Here is a 21,473-nt window from a genome sequence, read left to right as displayed (position 1 = left end):
CGATGTGGTATCTGATGGTGTGTCACTACACTGCTCACTTATTTACAACTCTTAAGTCATGGCTGCCAGATTTCTCAGATAAAAGTAATCAGGTTGACTGTAGAGACAACAGCTTAGTTGGGAATGTGATCCAAACACTTCAGGACAGGTGACAGTCTGGAGAGAAGCGTAAAAAAATAAAAAGTAGCTTCACTTCAGTTACTTCTATTCACAGCTGAAAACTTACATGACACAGTTCAATATATTTTTCAATTAAAGCAATACATGTGTTTTCTAATTAAGTAAAACCTGTCATCCTGTTTGATATTGATGTGTGTGTGTGTATGTGTTTTTTTCATCACAATAGCAACTTCAGGTAGGTCTGCATATTGATGTCCAACATTTTATTGCATCTCACAGGAGTTTGAGCTGTCAAAGAATCACCCTCCACAAGAACCTGTTCTGCTCCTATGTGCTGAACTCTGCCCTCACCATCATCTACCTTGTCACTGTGGTCAACAATCCCAAAGTGGTGGCCAGCAACCCGGTGAGTCGCCTTAAATCAGAATCTACTTGTTGTGCTATCAAACATTCCCATATCCTGTCATATTCAATCAATTAAAATGAGATTCATTTCTCAAATCAAAAGTATCTTTTGAGAATAAGTTTATTTTCATTAAGCCCACATATCTGTCTTTTGTTTTATTTTTTAATACCTAACAGAAATAAAGGCTTGACACACGTGCGTGTGCGTGTGTGTGTGTGTGTAGTTTGTCTTTATAATGCTTTTTACTTAGTAAATTGTCTCTGAATTAGAATAACTTTTAAATAATATTTGTTGAATATGACTGAAAATGGACAACCAATACATAATTACAGCCATATTGCCTCCCTTAATGAGCCAAAAATTTTACACGTGGTCAGACAGAAAATACACTTGTGTGTAATGCTGCATTTTAATTAAAACATATTTTAATAAGACATCAGATATTTGTCAAGCTAATTAAAATGAGTGTTAATCATGTTTTCCTTGAAGAGATGTACAGATTTATTTCCAAAAATGTACTTATTTAATAAACCAGGTGACTGGCTGTTCTTCTGAGTGCTATCGTTGGTAGCCATAATGCTAGGTGTCTGTCATTTTAACATGATGCATTATTGGAACACAGACATTTATAGAGTTTACTTGCTTAGCATCATCTTGTGTGTCTGATTTGCAGCAAGAGGGACTGGTGCACATTACAGAATAGATGGAATTATAAGTATATGGAAATATTAAAGCAACATCTCAACACATGGACCAGATAGGACTTTGACCACATAAAAAAAAGCTTGCATGACATGGGGATTGTTGTAAAACAACGAACAAGCAATGATACTTTACTCGTAATGAGCTAAGACCAGGAAAGTTTATTGTCAAGACTTGACAGCAGAGAAACATAAGCTACCTAGACCAAGAATAAAACTTAGGTAAACGTAGAAAACATTTAGCTCACCCTTGATAAAAAAAAAAAAAAATCTATTCTTTCACATGTTCTGGGCCAACATTGACCATAGGTTTAGTTATAAAGTGGCTCAGAGACAAGAAAGTCAATGTTTTGTAGGAGTCATCGCAAAGGCCAGATCTCAATCCCATGAACAAATTGTGGTCAGAGCAAGACAGTCTACAAACTGACCAGTTCTGACCTAAAACAGGAAAAGTTCAGTCAAATTTCATCTAAGTTAGTGTGGAAAAAATGTGTGTTTTTATACAGTGAGTGAAAACATCTGGTCTGAAAAAAATCAGTTTGAAAGATGAATAAATTTAAATCTACATAGCTGTATTAAAAAAAAAATATATATATATATATATATATATATATATATATATATATATTCTAAAATTAAATGTTTAAAAAATGCTTTTACGAATGACGTCCGTTCAGCTACTACATACCTTACTGAAAGAGGACAGCATTTGAAATGAAATCGCTTGCACTTTCCTGAAGTAAAACATTATTATACCAGGCGAAATGAAATATAAACCTATGACGCATAACAGTATTGATATATTTATTGTGCCAAGCTAGCAAGTTAAATGTAGTCTCTCCTCAGCTACACACCAACGAGCGTTAGGTTTCTACATTCCATTCTTTTCTACTCTTGGAGTTTTGCAGCTTCACTGAAAGCTGATGTGAAGTGTGTGGAACTCCGAGGTCTGCTTAGGCAGAGGTAATAAATCTGTCATGTAGGAATGTCTCGCTATCAGGGTTGAACATAAATTTTCTGTTCGTCCTTGGAAATCAAAACAACGGAAGCCCCAGTAGCCAAATGCCCACTGCGCCTGCCTCTCAAAAGGTTTTGCAGAATTTTCTCCAAATATGAAAAAAGAATTATATCATCTTCGCTTTTGTTTTGACCCAAATAAAACTGCATACAATCAATATTCTCCAGGTTAATGAAACCTGATGAGATGTGTCCTAGAACCCTTGGTTAAGACTTTAAAAAGGAGGAAAAACGTGCCTCAACAATGTGGATGTGAACATTTAGCTAAAGTGGTTCAAAAAAGTAGTTCAGACGATCAAAGCGCTTCTCAAAGAGATGGGAATGCAGAATTTGGCTCACGTTCCTCCCCAATCCCATCTAAAGCATCTCTCTCCTGAAACAAAACAACAATTAGAAACACTGGAGACTGCAGAGGCTGCAGCTGGAACTGAGTAGTTTTCTGAATATGCTGCTGCTCGACTTCTGCAAATCTCCGCAACACATAAGCTTCATAAATGGATCCAAGAAGCAGAAAACACTGACAAACTTCGTCGTCAATGTTTCCTCACATTGATAATGATAGGTGCTGCATGTGGTGGCTCCCCTTTTCAAATCCCTCGCTGTCGAAATTAGTGAAAAAGTGGTTTTTGTTGAATCTGTTACTCTCCCATGTAGCGTGGTCAAGTTTTGCCACTGCATGTCAAAAACGAAATTAGTCACTGCTGCTGTGCTTCTGAAAAACACGCAGAAAGAGAAATCAGGAGTAGCAACGGCTTGGAGTCAAATGCGCCTGTTGGGAAACATTTTGAAATTAATCGCTGCCACTGTGAGATGAATGAGCCTGCTTTTGGAGGTTGTGATTTAGGAACAGTAGATTCTAGGAAAGATTTGCTCTTACAAAGAAAACATGCGTTTTCTATTTTCTGTGGTGTGGTGCTACAAAGTCTGGTTTGGCCTGCAAGCATTGTAGAGGATCTCAGCCTCAAAGCTTCTGTCGAACCCGGGAGGAGATTGAACACAAAGGAGAGCTAGATAATTTATTGCCGGGTCTTTTACAACCAGAACCTTTCAGACCTTGGTATACAGTGCTCCTATAAAACGTTTGGAGTTTTAACACTATGATGCAGATATGATGATGAGTCAAGCCCTTGTCTGTTTTGGGGAAACATTTTAAAAGAAAAGAGTGGAATTTACTTATTCAGTTTTTTTTATTGAATGAAGTACAGTACAATAAGCAATTGTATTACGCTAAACTAGCTTGACAACTTGACAAATTAAACACTTATATGGTGGGTGCCTAGGACAGAGCTTTGTGGCACCTCTGAGTTTAATGCTGAGTTTAATGATGCACTTTGAAACCACATCAGTTTTAGGAAGATACTTACGTCAGCTATGAAAATTCTGTCAAATGTGTCAATGAAATGAAAATGCCAATTCATTTGAAACTACTTAAAAGTACTCGCTTGCTGAGACCTCAAATCACCGACTAGCGTTAGCTAAAATATGATTGCGTTTATTTCTTTTTCAAGGGCTCTTTGCTTTGTTATAGAAGACTTTCCATGATGAAAAGTTTTGTAAGATAGTAGATTTTCTGCAGCGTTTTGCCCAAAAAAACAACCAAGTTACATTTCCTGGTGACTCAAATGTGCCTTTCGGCGTGAGTGACAGTGAGCATGGTTGTTTATTTTGTGTGTCGGCCATGACATGGGCTGGCAAGCTGTCCTGCATGCACGCCGCCTCTCGGCTGAGATCAGCTCCAGTCCCCACACAACCCTGAGCAGGATTAAGTGATTTCAGAAAATGAGTGAGTGAGGAAGATTTTCAGCACATTCAGTCATTTTGCTCTTTTTTACAGTCGATAGAAGAACTACGACTTGTAGCACATCCACAAGTGTGTCGATAATTATAACATTAGCAGGCTGTGGTTTGATGAGATTGACATGATAATAATATATCATTAAAGTCATCACTTCTTAATGTAATGACTTAATCAAGGAACAGAAACCATAATGAGATGTGCTGTCATTTTTGTTGCATTGCAGCAGCGGTTTCGTAAGTAGTATATAACCACGTAGTTCTCCATAAGCTACTTATATCAATTATTTTTGTATCGTTCAACAAACACAATCACAGATGCCTCTGACTTTAGAGCAAAATTCACCATTTTCAACTCAACTCACCTCCAAAGGGGGTAAATGAATAAATGTCTTTTCAGCCCGGGAAGCATAATGCCTCCTAATGATTGTCTGCCAAAAGCAATGAAACATCCCATTAGTTCATTTCTTTTTTCTTTTTTTTTTTGATGTCATGCTGAGATGATGTTAGGAGTGCTCAAACTGAATCCTTTTTATACAGATCCTGCAAAATACATCTATACAAATCTGCAAAAATATTAATTTCTCCAAGACTTCACACTTTGTCAGAGTAAATGAAATGTGTTTTAGGTTCAAAATACGAAAATCTGCAAAAATAAAAAATAAAATTGAAAATTTTCCTCCTTCTTCACAATTAAACTTTTCTTTGTGCTGGTCTACCTGGGAAAATCTCAATAAAATACCATGTGAAAATGCAAAGTAGGTGGGAGTATTTGTGAAAGCAAAAGTACAACAAATAATCAATTATTGTATTTTATCCCCTCCCTGCAGGTTAGCTGCAAGGTTCTGCACTTCTTCCACATGTACATGTTGGGCTGCAACTATTTCTGGATGCTCTGTGAGGGGATTTACCTGCACACACTCATCGTGGTAGCTGTGTTTGCAGAGGAGCAGCACCTGCACTGGTACTACCTACTGGGCTGGGGTGAGTTGGCGTGTGGGTGTGTGTGTGTGTGTGCGTACAAAGTGCATTGTTGTGTCATCAAGGCTGACAGAAAACTGTCATAAGGCTGTTTCATAAAAACGCACAGGATTTAGAATTATAACTGCAGTTTCTGGTTTTTGACACAGAATGTCAGATTGTGGACAGGCTAACAGCTTTATAAGTTAATTTGACTTAAGTTGTTTTTTCCCCCCTTTTTTGAACCAGTGTGTCCAACAATTGTCACCATTTTAAATATTCAAGTCCTTTAGGCCACGTTTTCTGAGAAGTGTGCATAATGCCTTATTAAAGTGTCCATACCCTTTGACCTTTCTCATATTTTGTCTTGTCGCAACTACAAACTGCAGTGTATTTTACTTTGTAGACTTGACATAAATGAGTCCAATACCAATAACCACTAACTATTTGTTTCTACTTCACAATGATGAGCTACATTTACAGACTTACAATAGGACACATTAAAGTTTGTGGTTTCAGTGCAACAAAAGGTGAACAAATTAAAGGGATTTGCATACGGCATGATTTTGTGCATGTGGCTAAAGAAACACATGCACAGCTCCATCTGCAGTTGATCTGTTGCAGAATGCGGTTGGTGTGTGAAAATAAACGGCACGAGGATTTTAGTGTTTGTGTCCAGAAAAGAAGTTTAAAAAAAAAAAACTGAGCCTAGTCTCCTTTGGAAGAATTTCAAATTAGACTGAAATGTCACTGAAAATACTCCATGTGGCTTTTCATTTGTTACCAATGAAACAAAATTAGGATTGGAAGATGTATCTAAGCAAATGTTTCAGAGATATTTTATAAAGCAACACCATATATTCTAAAGAAGCTTAGCACAGCTAAGGGATGCATGATGATGAATGAACGCTGCCTCATATGGTTGTCTTTTCCCCTTCCAGGCTTTCCTCTGGTGCCTGTGTCCATCCACGCCGTAGCGAGGAAAAAGTATTTTGATGACAAGTGAGTAATGTTCCATAAAACTTGTGCAAATAAACAGAGAGGTTTACACATGTGTAGCGTCGGGCGCGACGGAGTGAGAGCGTGCCGGCCTGTACACATATGTGTTTTCATAATGTGTGTGTTCGTGTGTATCTTGGGCAGCGAACAGTTCTGACTGAGATGTTTTTCTCGCTGTAGCTGTTGGATGAGCGTTGAGACCCATCTGCTCTACGCAGTACACGGACCCATAGTGGCAGCCCTTCTTGTAAGTCTGCTGCTTCCACTTAAACCTTCGTCGTTATTCACAGCTTTTGACGCAGAGTGACATTTGTTTGAACACAAAATCGTCGTTGTCTTAGGTTAACCTCTTCTTCCTGCTGAATATCATAAGAGTGCTGGTGACGAAGTTGCGAGACACTCACCGAGCAGAGTCCAACATGTACATGAAGGCGGTGAGAGCCACCCTGATCCTGGTGCCCCTGCTCGGAATTCAGTTTGTCATATTTCCTTGGCGGCCGGAGAACCGTCTGGCCGGTGAGGTCTACGAGTATGTCATGCACATACTCATGCATTATCAGGTAGGTGCCGAGATACGGCATTAATCTAACTCAAAGTGCCAGATAAAGTAGTCTTATCAACCCAGAGTTAAAGGAGCAGACTATTACAAATGATGATAGTGCTGCTGTAATGCATTGTGAGTGGACGCCATTTCAGGCAGGTCATATAAATATTATGGTAGCAATGAGGGGAATATATTTAAAGCAGTGCAGTTTGCTTGTTATATTAAAATAACACTTTTTAAAAAAAAATGGAACCCAAACCTCAGTATGCATTCAGAGTAAAACTCTCCCCTCTTGTTGTTGACATTTTGAATAGAAAAGGTTTTGGCTCACTTTTCAGATAGTACTTGTGTTGCTCCTGTTGGGGTCAGACACACTTGTGTCAAACAGGTTTGAGGTTCTTACAGGATTTATATAAATTCCTGGGGGGTTTTGTTCATTATGTGTTTTTAGCTTCTCTAAGCACATTTCTCAACATTTTTGAATCTCCCTATATGGATGAATTGAATTGAATATATATTTCTGGATATAAATTGCATCTAATGTGTCATCAGATAATCTTTGTGGTGAAACAGTGCTGTGTAAATAAACCAAATTTAATAATTGTTGTTACTATGACCTGGTAGCTCAGACTTTGATAGCTTACTATAAGACTGTCTCTGAAGGGGGTCTTTACTAAACTGGTTCCAGTGCGGTTATAGTTTAACTGAGAGCTGTGCATAGTTACCATAAATGAGAGATCTGCATAGAATTAGTGGCCTGTTGTCAAGCTAGTTCTCTGGTTGTTTTAACCTAAATGAGTTGTTTAATTTAACCAGTTAGCAACTAGCTTAGCCTTCTGACTCTGGTCAAATACTGGCAGATTTCAAATAAACTTGAAAATGTCCATTTTTACACATATCCTCTTCGGGAACAAAAAATTAATTTAACAGTAGAGAGTGACATTGCTGTCCAGCAGCTTGTAGTTCATGACTCGATCCTTAGTGGGTCCTTTTAGTCCTGAACATGCTAACCAAATCTTATTGATCATAGATAGATGGATGGATGGAAATTAATGATTTTTTTTTTTTGTTTTTTTAAGGGTTTGCTGGTGGCAACAATATTCTGCTTCTTCAATGGGGAGGTAAGGAGCACTCCCAATTTTACACAAACTGTATTAAAAAGACTTGTATGTAAATACCGGTGCTTTTCCCATGATTTTCATCTAAAAATAGAGATGGATGTCAGGGAAAGTTCAGGAGGAGAACCCTTTCTAGAGATAGAAAGGCAGATTTGGATACAAAAGGAAAGTCTCCATGCACAGGAAGGAAAAACAAAAATACACTAGCTATATTTACAATTGCGGGGAGATGAAACAGTGTATAAATACCAAGAGAAACAGGGGAAAATTGTCAAGGAAAAAAGTTTTAATGAACAACAAAAAAGAAACACAGTTATTACTGTTGATAAACTAATATACCCTCTTGTATTATCCTTATTATAATGTTGTCACGTTGTTTTAATGTTATTTTGAGAGTGAGAGAACATGGGCTAGTATTCTGACAATCTTTTGGTTTAGCATCCAGCAGCTGTCTATATATACTATATTCACCTATACTTATGAGAATGATCTATGAAAATACTTTATTTAGTTCAAGAAATTTAGACAAAAATCTGTGATTAAATCTTAGCATAGTCATGCAAGAATTAATTTATAATTAAATTCAACAGGCTTAGCAGGCATCCTAACTTTACTTAAAAAACACACACGCACCCACCCACCCCCCCCACACACACAGACTCCCATTACCATAGTAAAAATAATGGACAATGCCCCTTCAGTTTTCACACTAACAATTTCCAAACATCCAATTATCTTTCACATGAACAAGAGCCATGTGTCACAGTAGGGCACTGAAACAGTGAGGGAGGGGCAACATCAGAGTCAGAGTATTCCTTATTGCTGGAGAAAACTCACCCCTCTTTGGGTGAGTTGTCCATGTCTCTTTAACAAAGATCTTCAAGCTGTAAAAAAATAATGTCTGTAGTTCTAAAAATTCAACTTTTTAAAGTCTAGGTGTATCTATATGGTTAGAAGATAAATTAGTTATCGGTTAACCTCATTTTAGACTGTTCCTTTATAATTCTTGTAATCCCGTTCCATGTTTGACATGACTGTCCTGAATGGGGCAGTTGCCCTTTTGTAAAGGTCAGCATCCACCTGTTCTCCTGAGACCTGCTCAGCCTGTCAGGATCTGTGTTTTTCTGTGTTTATTTAGAGTTTTCTGTGTCCTTAGTCTCTTCGTTGTCCTGTCCTCCCCTTGATTGTTCCCAGGTGTGTCTCGTTTCTGTGATTACCCTCCAGTGTATTTAACTCCACCTGTGTTCCTTGTTCCTCTTCGGGTCCTCGTCAATGTTACGTCAATGTCTAGTCCGTTCGTCGTCGGTGTGTCTCTGTGCAAGCTGCCGTGTTACTGGACTTATTTATTATTAAATCATCATAATTCATCTAACCTGGGTCCGCTGCATCTGCCTCACCACTCTCACCACCCGCACTTCATGACAGTAGGACCCGACCATACCGAACGGTGAGAATGCAGCATATGGCCCAGCACGACCAGGAGGCATGGTTCCAGCAGCAGTTGGAGTTGGCTCAGCGGGATCTCTACAAGGACGTAGAGATCCTGCCATCTCCGCTGCTGCTGGAAGAGATGGGACTGGTGTCGGACTACACCCTGGCGATTAGCCAACGCCAGATGCTACCAGTCCCCACCCCAAAGCCCTCCGGATTCGGCCCCCGCCGTTACTCACGCCGGGGGAGACAGCGACGTGAGCCGCCGGCAGACCCGGCCCCTCGTCGCTTTCCGGAGCCGCCACCTCCACGGTCAGCCCGGAGACAGCGACGTGAGCCGCCGGTGGACCCGGCCCCTCGTCGCCTTCCGGAGCTGTCACCTCCGCAGCCGTTTCCAAGGCTTCGCTGCGGCTCGCCCCCGCGGCCGTTTCCAAGGCTTCGCTGCGGCTCGCCCCCGCGGCCGGTTCCAAGGCTTCGCTGCGGCTCGCCCCCGCGGCCGGTTCCCAGGCTTCGCTGCGGCTCGCCCCCGCGGCCGGTTCCAAGGCTTCGCTGCGGCTCGCCCCCGCGGCCGGTTCCCAGGCTTCGCTGCGGCTCGCCCCCGCGGCCGGTTCCCAGGCTTCGCTGCGGCTCGCCCCCGCGGCCGGTTCCCAGGCTCCGCTCCGGCTCGCCCCCGCAGCCGGCCCCGAGGCTCCGCTCCGGCTCACCTCCAGCCGGCGCACCCGAGGCCGAATCAGCCGGCGTTCCAGCCGGCGCACCCGAGGCCGAATCAGCCGGCGTTCCAGCCGGCGCACCCGAGGCCGAATCAGCCGGCGTTCCAGCCGGCGCACCTTCCGAGACTCCCAGTGTTCCTTCTGAGACCCAGACCCCCAGCGTTCCTTCCGAGACTCTCTGCGTTCCGACTCAGACTCTCTGCGTTCCTCCTGAGACCCTGACCTCCAGCGTTCCTCCTGAGACCCTGACCTCCAGCGTTCCTCCTGAGACCCTGACCTCCAGCGTTCCTCCTGAGACCCTGACCTCCAGCGTTCCTCCTGAGACCCTGACCTCCAGCGTTCCTCCTGAGACCCTGACCCCCTGCGTTCCACCCGAGACCGAGACTCCCTGCGTTCCACCCGAGACCGAGACTCCCTGCGTTCCACCCGAGACCGAGACTCCCTGCGTTCCACCCGAGACCGAGACTCCCTGCGTTCCACCCGAGACCGAGACTCCCTGCGTTCCACCCGAGACCGAGACCCCCTGCGTTCCTCCTGAGACCCTGACCTCCTGCGTTCCTCCTGAGACCCTGACCTCCTGCGTTCCTCCTGAGACCCTGACCTCCTGCGTTCCTCCTGAGACCCTGACCTCCTGCGTTCCTCCTGAGACCCTGACCTCCAGCGTTCCACCCGAGACCGAGACTCCCGGCGTTCCACCCGAGACCGAGACTCCCTGCGTTCCGACCGAGACCCCCAGCGTTCCGACCGAGACCCCCTGTGCTCCACCAGAGACCCTGCCTCGGGGGGCTCGTCGTCGCCGTCTGTGGGCGGCCCCCGGGACTCATCGCCACCTCCAGCGCCGCGGACGGCCGCCGGACCGCCTCCGTGGTTCCCGCCTCCAGCGCCGCGGACGGCCGCCGGACCGCCTCCGGGGTTCCCGCCCCCAGCGCCGCGGACGGCCGCCGGACCGCCTCCGTGGTTCCCGCCTCCAGCGCCGCGGACGGCCGCCGGACCGCCTCCGTGGTTCCCGCCTCCAGCGCCGCGGACGGCCGCCGGACCGCCTCCGTGGTTCCCGCCGCCGCGGACGACCGCCGGACCACCTCCGTGGTTCCTGCCTCCTTTGCCTCCGCCCACCCTGTGGGTAGTTTTTTGTTTGTTTATGGACTCTTGGCCCTTCTTGTGTTTCCGCCCACCCTTGTTGTGTTGTTTTTTTTGGGGCGTCTGGTAGCCGCCCTTGAGGGGGGGGTACTGTCAGGATCTGTGTTTTTCTGTGTTTATTTAGAGTTTTCTGTGTCCTTAGTCTCTTCGTTGTCCTGTCCTCCCCTTGATTGTTCCCAGGTGTGTCTCGTTTCTGTGATTACCCTCCAGTGTATTTAACTCCACCTGTGTTCCTTGTTCCTCTTCGGGTCCTCGTCAATGTTACGTCAATGTCTAGTCCGTTCGTCGTCGGTGTGTCTCTGTGCAAGCTGCCGTGTTACTGGACTTATTTATTATTAAATCATCATAATTCATCTAACCTGGGTCCGCTGCATCTGCCTCACCACTCTCACCACCCGCACTTCATGACACAGCCACAAAGCTGCTCACTGCTTGAGGCATTATTTTGGGACATCTGGCATCATCAGCTAAGACATGTTTGGATTTTATTTTTAGGTTGTATCTCTTCTACATATATCTGCTCTTGACAGCATGTCAAGAGCAGATATATCCACGTGAAACATGGACACTAAATACAAGGTCAAAGTTTTGTTTGTACTAGATTTTAAATTCATTTTGGTGCTTGTCCCTTAAAAACGCAATCTGAAGGCGGTTAATGCGGAAAGGTCACATCAAGTGACGAGTCAAACTAGGCATATAATGACTGTTTGGGATGCCGAGCTTAACTGGAAATTAACTTTCCTTTCACATCCCCATGTCAGCCTTTTTAAATCTGTCGGCAGCTGAGAGACAAACAGCCTTAGCTGGATTCAAACACTTCCCCCAACCAGTGATTTAGATCTCTTATGAACATTTGCTTACGAGGTTAATGAGCTTGTGGAGACTTCTTGGCTCTCCAGCTTGAATGAGTGAAAGACGCTTTTGAGCTCCATGTGTTCAAGAAGCTCGAATTGAAGGTTTTTATCACCTTGTTCTGGTGCATTGCAGCTTAAACTGCGTACAAAGAGCAGACAGTTAAACTCAACCATCTGTGTAAGATTTTGGCGGAGCAAAACGGTGTAATTTGAAAACTTGCTTTTCAGTAAGATGTTGATGTACAAGCAGCTCGCTAAAGAATTTGCACCTCGGAAAAATTGTTTTCATCTTTTCATGGAATAGTCAGTAACTTCAATGATTTTATTTTTTTTTTCACAAAACAGAGCAGTATTTAATTGTGATGTAGGAGAAAAAAATGGATGTTTCATTTTCCTATCTGTTTCATGCAGAAGCACTTTTGAAATAAATTATTATTATTACAGGTATTAAACATACTTTACATTAAATATGCATTTCTGTATTAAAAAGCGTTTTTTTACTGGTCTGATGTAATGTTCTATTATTAAGCATGTTTCCATTAGCTGCATGTGAAAAACCATCATAATTAACAGTCTGTGTGTAATTAATGTAATCCATGCTGTTTCATTTAATGAATTAAGATACTAAAATAAACAAACTTTTAAATTCTAATTGATCAAATATAAATATTGGCATATTGTTGGCATATAGTCATGCTCAACAAATGTTCTGATTTCTGTTAGTTAAACAAAAAGTTCCTGTTTTGTTCTGTTTCACAACGATGCTGTGAATTTTGTGGTTGTAAGATGACAAAATATGAAAAAGTTCATGGGGAAGGAACAGCTCAGCAAAGTAATGTAAGCTGAGGTCGGCCGTTTCTGTGTATATTTTGTGGAGTAAAAACCTAGTCCTGTTGACAGTCCGTCCCTCAGTTAGACGATGACATATTGTTTTATGAACTCAAGCTCCAGGCTTGAGTTCATAAAAAGAAAGGCCAAAACAGTCGAACACACAACAAGCAGATGTTGGCACAAATGACAAAAATCATCCTACTGTGGAGTTAGGGTTTCTGCCTTTATTTTGTAAAACAGGTCAGCTATTAACTCCTACACGAGCAGCCAGGAGAACCATCCGAAACTATGTAAACGATTCTCTGAATGAAAACAATGTGTGGTGCATGTGTTTAAAGGGCAAGCGCACAACCTGTCACAGGGGAACGAGCGAGGTTTGTTTTCCTTCACCCACATAATGACCAATTCATGGTCCCTTAATCAGGACAAGGGTTTCAGGGGCTGGGCTCAATTCACTTTTTTTGATTTCAAGGCCAAACCGCACAGACCTGCCTTGTTCCATCAATGGCTCCATTGTGACGCGAAGGCAGCAAGACAAACAGCTTCCAAGTTGTGTTTGTGTCATCAACCAAGATGTCCTACATGGAAGCTTTAAGCCTCAGCTGCTCTTTTGTCTCATTACGACAAAAGCAGCTTCATTAATATCATTACATCGCTCTGCAATAATGTACTACCCACAGGACTCACACCAGTATTAGTGTGCTGCTCTGAACAAACTGGTTTACACTGAGCTTTTGGTGTGATCGCACTCCAGTATGGAGTCTAATTAGTGTGAACATGTCCTCACAAGACATGACATGAGCATGAATGACATATCTGCACAGATGTCTTTCATTAAGCAGGTTTTTATAAAGAGACTTATCTTTTCCACTGTAACAGTGCAGCCCTGCGGGCTTTGCCAGTGAGAACTGATAAGTGCTCCTCCAAGTTGATGTGTGATACTTTTGAAGCAAAATAACATTGTTCTGGTAGAAAAAATATACCAAGAACTGTAAAAAAAAATACTATAGTACAGTAGCAGAAAACATCATTACTCATAAAAAGAGCCATATTTCTTTCACTCCATAACACTATAATTATAATACTGGTACAGAGCAAATAATATTAAATGAATGTATGTTTATTTTTTTTTAAACTTTTGATTGGCTGTCTTAAAGGTTGAAAAAGTCAGTAATTCATGAGGTAATTATGTACACCCAGGAAAAAACCCCCAACATTTTCACTAAATGATTTTGTGAAGTGGTTTCAAAGATAAGACCTGCCTTTCATTTGCCTTAATTAAAAGAAATCACGAGGCAATCATCTACATCACATTAACATGACAATGTGCATTTACTGAACTATCATTCATTCTGCCTTTGCTGCCTCTCACTTCACATCTTCTCACCAACTCGTCTCTGCAATCATCTCTACTTCCAACTCAGAGGTGTAATGTTCGTCTCACTTTCTCACCGCTGCCCCTACAAACTGCCTCTCATTACTGCAGCACAGACCCTGTCAGCAAGTAGCAAACAGTCTAAAAGAAGCCTTCAACAAAAGCGTGGAAGAAAGAGTGAATATTCACAGCAAATTGTTATATAAACTTGAAATAACTAAAAGTATCACTTGGATTGCTAAACTTTAAATATAAGAATTTACCTTCTCCAGATGCTTTTTTAAAATTTTGCTACCACTTGTTGAACGCAGCCAGATTTTCTCTGCAGAGACATCTACTGTTTAAAAGGAGAAGAACTACAGTAAGCACAGTGGACCTGAAACAGCGGGTCAACTCTGTTCATGTCGAAGCCAGAATGCCGAGGCTATTACATAAGTGTTTATAAAATGAATCGCTGATTCCTTTTATCTAGAATTTCAATTTAAAAGCAAAGTTTCCGCCATGCCTGTCTAGAGGCTAAAATCTGTGTTACTGCAAATGCTTTAAAGTAAGGATCACTGGACTGTGAGTCACGGATGTAGCCTGAAAATTTCTTTCATTTTAAGGCTAATGGTCACTTCATCCTCTCTGCCTCTGTCACTTTGCAAAAATCTGTTTAGGTCAAGCCACCCAGTTTTGTCATCTCTTTTAAATCCTCCGGGGTCTGCGTGGCGCTCTCTAAGGCTCAGATTTGTTTCAGCCCAAACTGAATCCTGAATCCTCACCTCACACAAACCGTGTGTACAGTCTGACCCAATTTCCTGTTCTCTGTAACAGGGAAGGATTGGGCAGCAAACACCACTAAGTGGAAATAAGGAATGTTGGTAAAATATTTTATTTTTTCTCAATTTTGGCCATATGCTTTATGACTCAGAAATGTCATTCTTAACTTTCCTTTCTGACACAGTGAGATATTGTTATTGCAGTTTTGCAGAGAGCCTTTGACCTTGATGTAAGTCACCATTTCTCTCTCTCTCGCTCACCATTGCACCTTCTGCATCCTCTGCTGATGTTCATATTTAATTTGTGAGGAAAGGCAACTTAAATCTGATGCAAAACAGTAGACATTGTTAACACCTGAAGTGAACAATGGCTGAGTGGGCTTGCCATTAGTGCTGTTTGCTTTGTGAATGAGATGCTGAGACAGAGCAAATAGTAGGTGAAAAAAGTTGAGTCCGTAATATTTTTTAATGCGTCAGAAGCTGCTCAGTGCACTAATTAGGTTGAAATAACTTGTCGCCTCCTTAAGTATTTTAATGGCTGCAGCAATTTTCCAACAAACTACATCATAGTGAATCCACAAGAATCATTCCCTGTCTTTGTCAGTCCATCTACGTAGCAAAGCCTCTGACACTTGTCAGCCACCATCCCTGCTGAATTTTGTATTTGCAAGATAATTATGTTTCTTTATATAACAGCGTGACTGACGAAAGACAAAAGAGAGCGGTTTTCAGGGATTACTTCCAGTAAGTCATCAGGGTAGTAATGGATTTTGAGATGCTACAAAATAGATTTGATTCATTTGCTTATTAAAGTGTTTTCTGTGTCAGATGCTCACAGTAAGACTCCGTTAATGAACTAATTTTTCAAGTTCCTCTCTGACACCGAAATGGCTGCAAAACATGTCGATGTGGAAAGATCTACACTCTGTTATTTTATCCGACTAAAAAATGTTAGGCAAAAATCTGGAAGCTCTTTTGCTCATACCTTCTAGATTGTATTTGTTATAGGAACAAATTTGTTATGCCACTAATGGTAAAAATGCCTGGATTAAAGATTGCACTCCTACTGTTATAAGCTGATTTGTCCCCAAGCAAAACCTAGTCACAAGTCCTTTCAACAGGACAGACACCCTAAAGATCCATCTGAAGCTACAAAGAAATAGTTTACAGCTCAGCATAATTATGAATTAAAATGGCCCAGTCAAAACCCTGTTATAAATCCAAACGAGAATCTACATAAAGTCTTAAAAATTACTGTTACCAGAACCTATGCATCCAATCTGGTGAACATTAACTGTTATGTGAATTCTTATGACAATTTTCAGTGTGTAGATGTGCAGAAAGAGTAGAAACATTCAATAGAATTACAGATCAAAATGCAGCTAAAGTTATTTATCTTTTTAAGCTTTGACTCAGGGTAGTTGAACACAAATGCACACTGTGCTTTTTTAGATTCTTACTAGCCAGAAAAATATCTAGAAAACATTTATTCGTTCCCTTCCCCTTCAGAATCACACAATCTGTTAGTCTCATAAAACCCCAACAAAATACATTGAAGTCTGTGGTTGTAACGTGACAAAAGTGTAAAAACGTGGTCCGAATATGTTTGCAAGGCTCTGCATCAGTTACGATCAGTGTCAGTTTGATTAATATTCTCACATAATGTTGGTTATGTGGTGTCTGCCCTCTAACCCCACACTGAAACCACATGATGTAAATCTAAATGTCTGGTGGAGTCATTAGTAGAGCAGACGGGAGGAATGAAATGAAAGATGTTGAATTTGAGACAAATGTTTTCTTTTTTTTTTTTATTCTAATAAGACCTGTGCATTTTTTACATTTTTTGTGTGTCTGTTTCTGTATACTTCAGGTGCAGGCAGCTCTGAAGAGACAGTGGATGCAGTACAAAACCCAGTGGGGTCAGCGACGGAAGGACCACTGCTCAATGCGCTCTACGTCCTACACGGCCACCTCCATCACCGAGGTGCCGGCCTTCATGTACCACCACGAGTGCAACGCCGAGCATCTGAACGGCTGCCACACAAAGGACTCGGAGCTGGTGGCTTTGAAATCAGGAGACACGTACGCTTAGACTACTCTTTAATCGGAGCGTAACGGCAGACACACACCAAGTCAGAAAAAAGAAAACGATTCTGTTCTAGCAGCCTCATCTCAGCGAATAAATCTCAGAGGCTAATTTGTCCGGCACGGGGTGAATATACGGGTCTGAGACAGAGCGCTCACCAGGAGAGAAGATTAGCTACGAGACTGAAGCATTTTATTTACACTTTATTCTTACGTTGCTGCTGCAGCTCCTTTTTTTTTTTTTTTGAGAACATTGATGTCGAGAACTTGCGGCACGAGGGGAGAGCTGTTCATGATGTCTGCTGACTTTCTAAAGCTGCTATTCTGTGTGTGGGTCGGCTCACAGAGACAGAGAGGAAATCAAATTACTGCAACTGTGGTGCTTTCTGTTCTTGATGACAGTACTAAATGTGACACTTAAGTGGGTAGCAGTTCTAACTCTTTATGACTTTGACAAACAACATTGGAGTGGTGAAAACCATCACTATGATTATTATTATTACTATCAAGCTGAGGACCACATCATTCCTATACCAAAGGGTACTGTTTGTTCACCACAGCTATGAAGACAGAAGCAGAGGTTAAACACCCCTCACACACATTAAGTTAATATGACATGGAAGAGGTAACATTTCTAGACCCTATTTTATGCTTACAGTTCTGGAATTATTATGTACATATATGTATGTTAAATTTGTTTCCTTTGACAAAAGTTGTTTCACTGTTTTAAAATGACTTTATGCTTCAGTTTCTGGTTGCGTTTTACTTGTTAATTCCTAACTCTGTGCTACCTGTGTGTCCCGTGATGCTGCATTCCTGACGGCTTTGTTGTTTCGAAGTTGCTGTATCTGTGCCGATGCCGAATATCACAGGGCTGAGAGGTAAAATGCATATTGTAGACAGAAAAATAAAATACAAAAAAAAAGAGAACGATATAAAGGGTTTATCAGTCACAGGAGCTCCTTTTGCTGAGCTAATTGGAGTGCGGCATCAGCTTTGCCCGGAGTCCTGATAAAAGTTTTATCGTCACTCCTTCTCGAACCTCTCTGCGGTTCGTCCTCGGCCATCGTAGCAGTGCATTTCTCTGGCCTCTGTGCGTACATGTAGGGATTCATTTCATAACCTTCTGTGTGACTGACCAGGGGTGACAAAAAAGATTCAATATGGGCGCAAATCTGAGTGTTACACCGAAGAGAACCAACTTTTACACGAGGGCACAAACACAATTTATTAACTTATTCTTTCCTTGTTTTCTCTACTCTCTTAATTTAAACGGTTTTGGCTAATTGTTCTAATCATTGTGAACATTAATGTTTTAATTTTGGGCTTTCGATGATTCATTTGAGCCACTTTTGTGTCAGGATGAAATGATTCAGCAGCAATGGCTTCTAAAAATAGGACTTGTGTGCACAAGTTTGGATTTATTGGCGATTTGCTCTCACCCACAGAGGGCCAGAATTACACCAGAAGGCTCAAACGAATGCACACCCCCCCAAAAATATTTGCTTAAATGCCCCTATGCAAGTTACCCATGGCTATTCTTAATCACAGTGAACAAAGTGGTTCTGTTGCATCATTAAAAACCCCAAATTAAATCATTACGTATGCGTACCTCTGACTGGAAATGTATCAACAAAAACTTTTGTTAAAATTATGTCGTTCTCATGAAGTTACTTATAATCCTTAAAGTAGCGCTTAAAGATCAAAGCTACAGACACATTTAAACACAGGCAGAAAAAACTATTTATGTTTATCAGTAATACAGTCAACAGCCAACATTTCCAGCTGCTTTTGTAATCATAAATTCTTCTGGCTCTCAAATAGAAACTTGCTGCTTTATATTAGCATCACCTGCTTGAGCGCTTCAGGTTAAAATCAATTATTTTCTAGAAATAGCCGATAAGGCTGCTGCTCCTCTTTATATTCTTTTAAAAAAAAAATACACACTGTAAGGCAGGTTTGTGTTTTCAAAAAAATGTCTGTATCCAATGTGTAGAATTGCTCCCAAAGTTAGCCTACAGCTAAATTTGAAAAGTAAATCACTTTTTATCATTCGTCTGCCAGTCCAGAGCTGGAATCTTAACCCTCTCATTCTGACGGTGCCTCACACTTTGACTGCTGGACCCAAACTCGGCAAATATGCTTCTAAGTACCTCTTCAGCCATTGTATTACTGAATTTGGTGCATGTTTTGCCTGTTTCCGTCTTACACCTCACATTAAGTGCTGGACCGCCTCGGCAGGAAAGGTAAGTAGGCCTTTCCTGCATCTTGGGTCTTAATGATATGGTTGACGCCGGTTTCTATTGCTATTCTGCTATGTGCCTGTTGTTGGATCTGGCATGAGCAGCACCTCAAACTATTCCTCAATCCAGCCTTATATGACTATTGGTAGTAATGATCAATACCAGCCAATCAGTCTGCATGTGATACATGCTTAACCTTTCAAGATGGTTCCTCTTTGTCCTTCTCTTGCACCTTCGATTCCTGTCTCCAGAGACATTCACTTAGCAGTCCTCAAAGAGGGTGGTCACCTTCCTGATGTCCTCCAAGACCTTTGCTGAGTTATTCAGCATGATGGTTTTGATGCTCAAAGGGTGAAGGGTTAGGTTTAGGTTTTCTCTTATAGTTCAGTCTCAGGGTGGTTCACTTATAATGAAACCCCCATAAGGAACTTATGGCCTGCTCAGTTGTCTTTTCAACTATCTGTTTATTAGTTTCACTGCCTAGCGGCATCTCCATGGTCTCCACCTTTAAAGGCAGGTCATACACCTCTTTCAGCAGCTATTCACTTTGACACCTTGACGAACTCTTCTTTAGACCGCCTCTAGCTGTTTGAAAAACACAAATCACGACAGCAATGTGACCCCTCATTAATAGAAATCAACTCATTAAACCTTAGAAGACACTCAGCAGCATCAATGTAGAGTGGTAAGTATAAGACTTCTCCCATTCTAAAGGACAGAACAAAGGCCGCCACTTGTCCGAAAACTACTCCTTAATATTTAATATGACATCTTATACCAGAAGTATTTGGTCATTGGCCATCCCTTCACAACAAAGTGCTGTTCTCAATTTGGTTCTCTTCAAGCATCACTGCTATGTACTAAACTCCCATCTCTCTCTTGTATGTCAATGGCAAGAATTGACAAGCATGGACTCGCGGCAATTGCAACATAACACTGTCAGACCACAAAGCTGCCGAAGGATTTTTTTTTTCTTGCTTCATAATCAGAACTGCCTGATCATAGGTCAACTTCTTTGGATGGGTCTACGAGTGCTATTGGAAATGATGAAGAGAGTGATTTACATGGTCACTAAAAGTTGACAAAAATTTTAAATTTAAAACAATCTTCAAAAATCCCAGAGGGCTATTACGCAAGACCACATTAAATGAGTAAAAGAAAGCCAGGCTTCTTTGGAAATCATTAAAAAAAAATGTTAGTAATGTATGTCTATGAGTTTCTTTTTTTTTATCAGCCCTTTGCCAATAGGAAAAGAAGAGTGACAATCATTGATAGAATGGTTTTACAAAAAATGTCACATCCTAAAAATGTACATGTTCTATTTTATTATTAAACTCATCCTCCTCTTCACTGTATGGTTATGGTCTTTTATCTAGTTCATCCACGTTCAGCTCCAGTCACTAGCACCACCACCTTTGACTGTGTTGATGTTCTTCTGAAAAGGTTCCTGTTAGTTTTATGGCAGATGTAAAATGGAATTTAATTGGCCACGGGATATTTTGCAGAAGTCAGTTCGCTGAAACAGGACCCTCAAAGTCGGTCTCCTCCTTCCAAGCCTCCATCAACAATTCCCAGTAGATGACGCATTACCACATCTAACTCAATTCTTTATCTAGATGTCTTTCTTCATGACACATTTAAACTTACTTTGTTTTGGTGTGGCCCTTTCTAGTGAAAGTAATTTCTTGACTCTGCACTTTAGTTCAGTGTGTGATTTAAGAATCTGGGCAACAACATGTTTACAAAGGACCCAGTTTGGTTTGGATAGGTTTCCCTTAATGAAAATTATTTGAAACTTGTTTATTTAATCTACTTAGTATTTGATGATCTGAAAGTGTGATAAGCTCATTCACCATAATTATGATTCTAATTAAAAACAAATCTGCTGAAATTGGTATTGGCAGGTCAAAATATTCCATTAGTTCTGTATTGGTGCATTTCTTCCTTTAACACGTGTTAATATATGGAAAGTCAGTTAAAAATAAAACATGTAGCACTTCATTAATCCCTCATTAAAAGGTTTGTTAATTTCCTTTTGATCTCATTATTAAATAAAGCACAAACTTTGTTCCAGCACTCCTGCAACATGCTCTGTTTGCTTAGCTGCCTGTTTCCAGCCAACGCCATTCTTGTCAATATTTCAAGGCTGACAGATTTTGTATAATGAGTGAGCGGGGAAAACAAAGACAGCCCTACACCATGTGGTGTCCTGCTTTATAATCCCACGAGCTTGGCAGTGATTTACAGCCCCGGTTTTTATTCAGAAGGTTCTGCAGGAATCACACCAGCATCAAAATGTGTGCAACAGGACAAAATCGACTGATGCAGATCGTCCTGGAGATGAGATGGAGGCATGCTCACTATTTGATGGGGGAAAGAAAGCCATT

At 41.4% G+C, this 21,473-nt stretch overlaps 1 protein-coding gene across 1 annotated transcript in view; it reads left to right on the top strand.

The window, feature by feature from the left end:
• Positions 1-20,441, top strand: part of calcr (calcitonin receptor) — a 70,053-nt gene extending 49,612 nt beyond the window's left edge. Inside the window, exons 16-22 of the mRNA XM_032581575.1 lie at positions 400-526; positions 4,869-5,022; positions 5,940-6,000; positions 6,178-6,244; positions 6,339-6,557; positions 7,621-7,662; positions 16,629-20,441. Coding sequence (XP_032437466.1) covers positions 400-526; positions 4,869-5,022; positions 5,940-6,000; positions 6,178-6,244; positions 6,339-6,557; positions 7,621-7,662; positions 16,629-16,850 — 892 coding nt within the window. The 3' untranslated portion in view covers positions 16,851-20,441. The remainder of the gene's footprint in view (positions 1-399; positions 527-4,868; positions 5,023-5,939; positions 6,001-6,177; positions 6,245-6,338; positions 6,558-7,620; positions 7,663-16,628) is intronic.
• Positions 20,442-21,473: the final 1,032 nt, after the last annotated feature.

The sequence above is a fragment of the Xiphophorus hellerii genome, chromosome 13 (assembly GCF_003331165.1).
Source record: "Xiphophorus hellerii strain 12219 chromosome 13, Xiphophorus_hellerii-4.1, whole genome shotgun sequence".
In the NCBI taxonomy this organism is placed as follows: Eukaryota; Metazoa; Chordata; class Actinopteri; order Cyprinodontiformes; family Poeciliidae; genus Xiphophorus; species Xiphophorus hellerii.
Note: the sequence above shows the minus strand (reverse complement) of the source record. Positions and strands in the feature narration are given on the sequence as shown.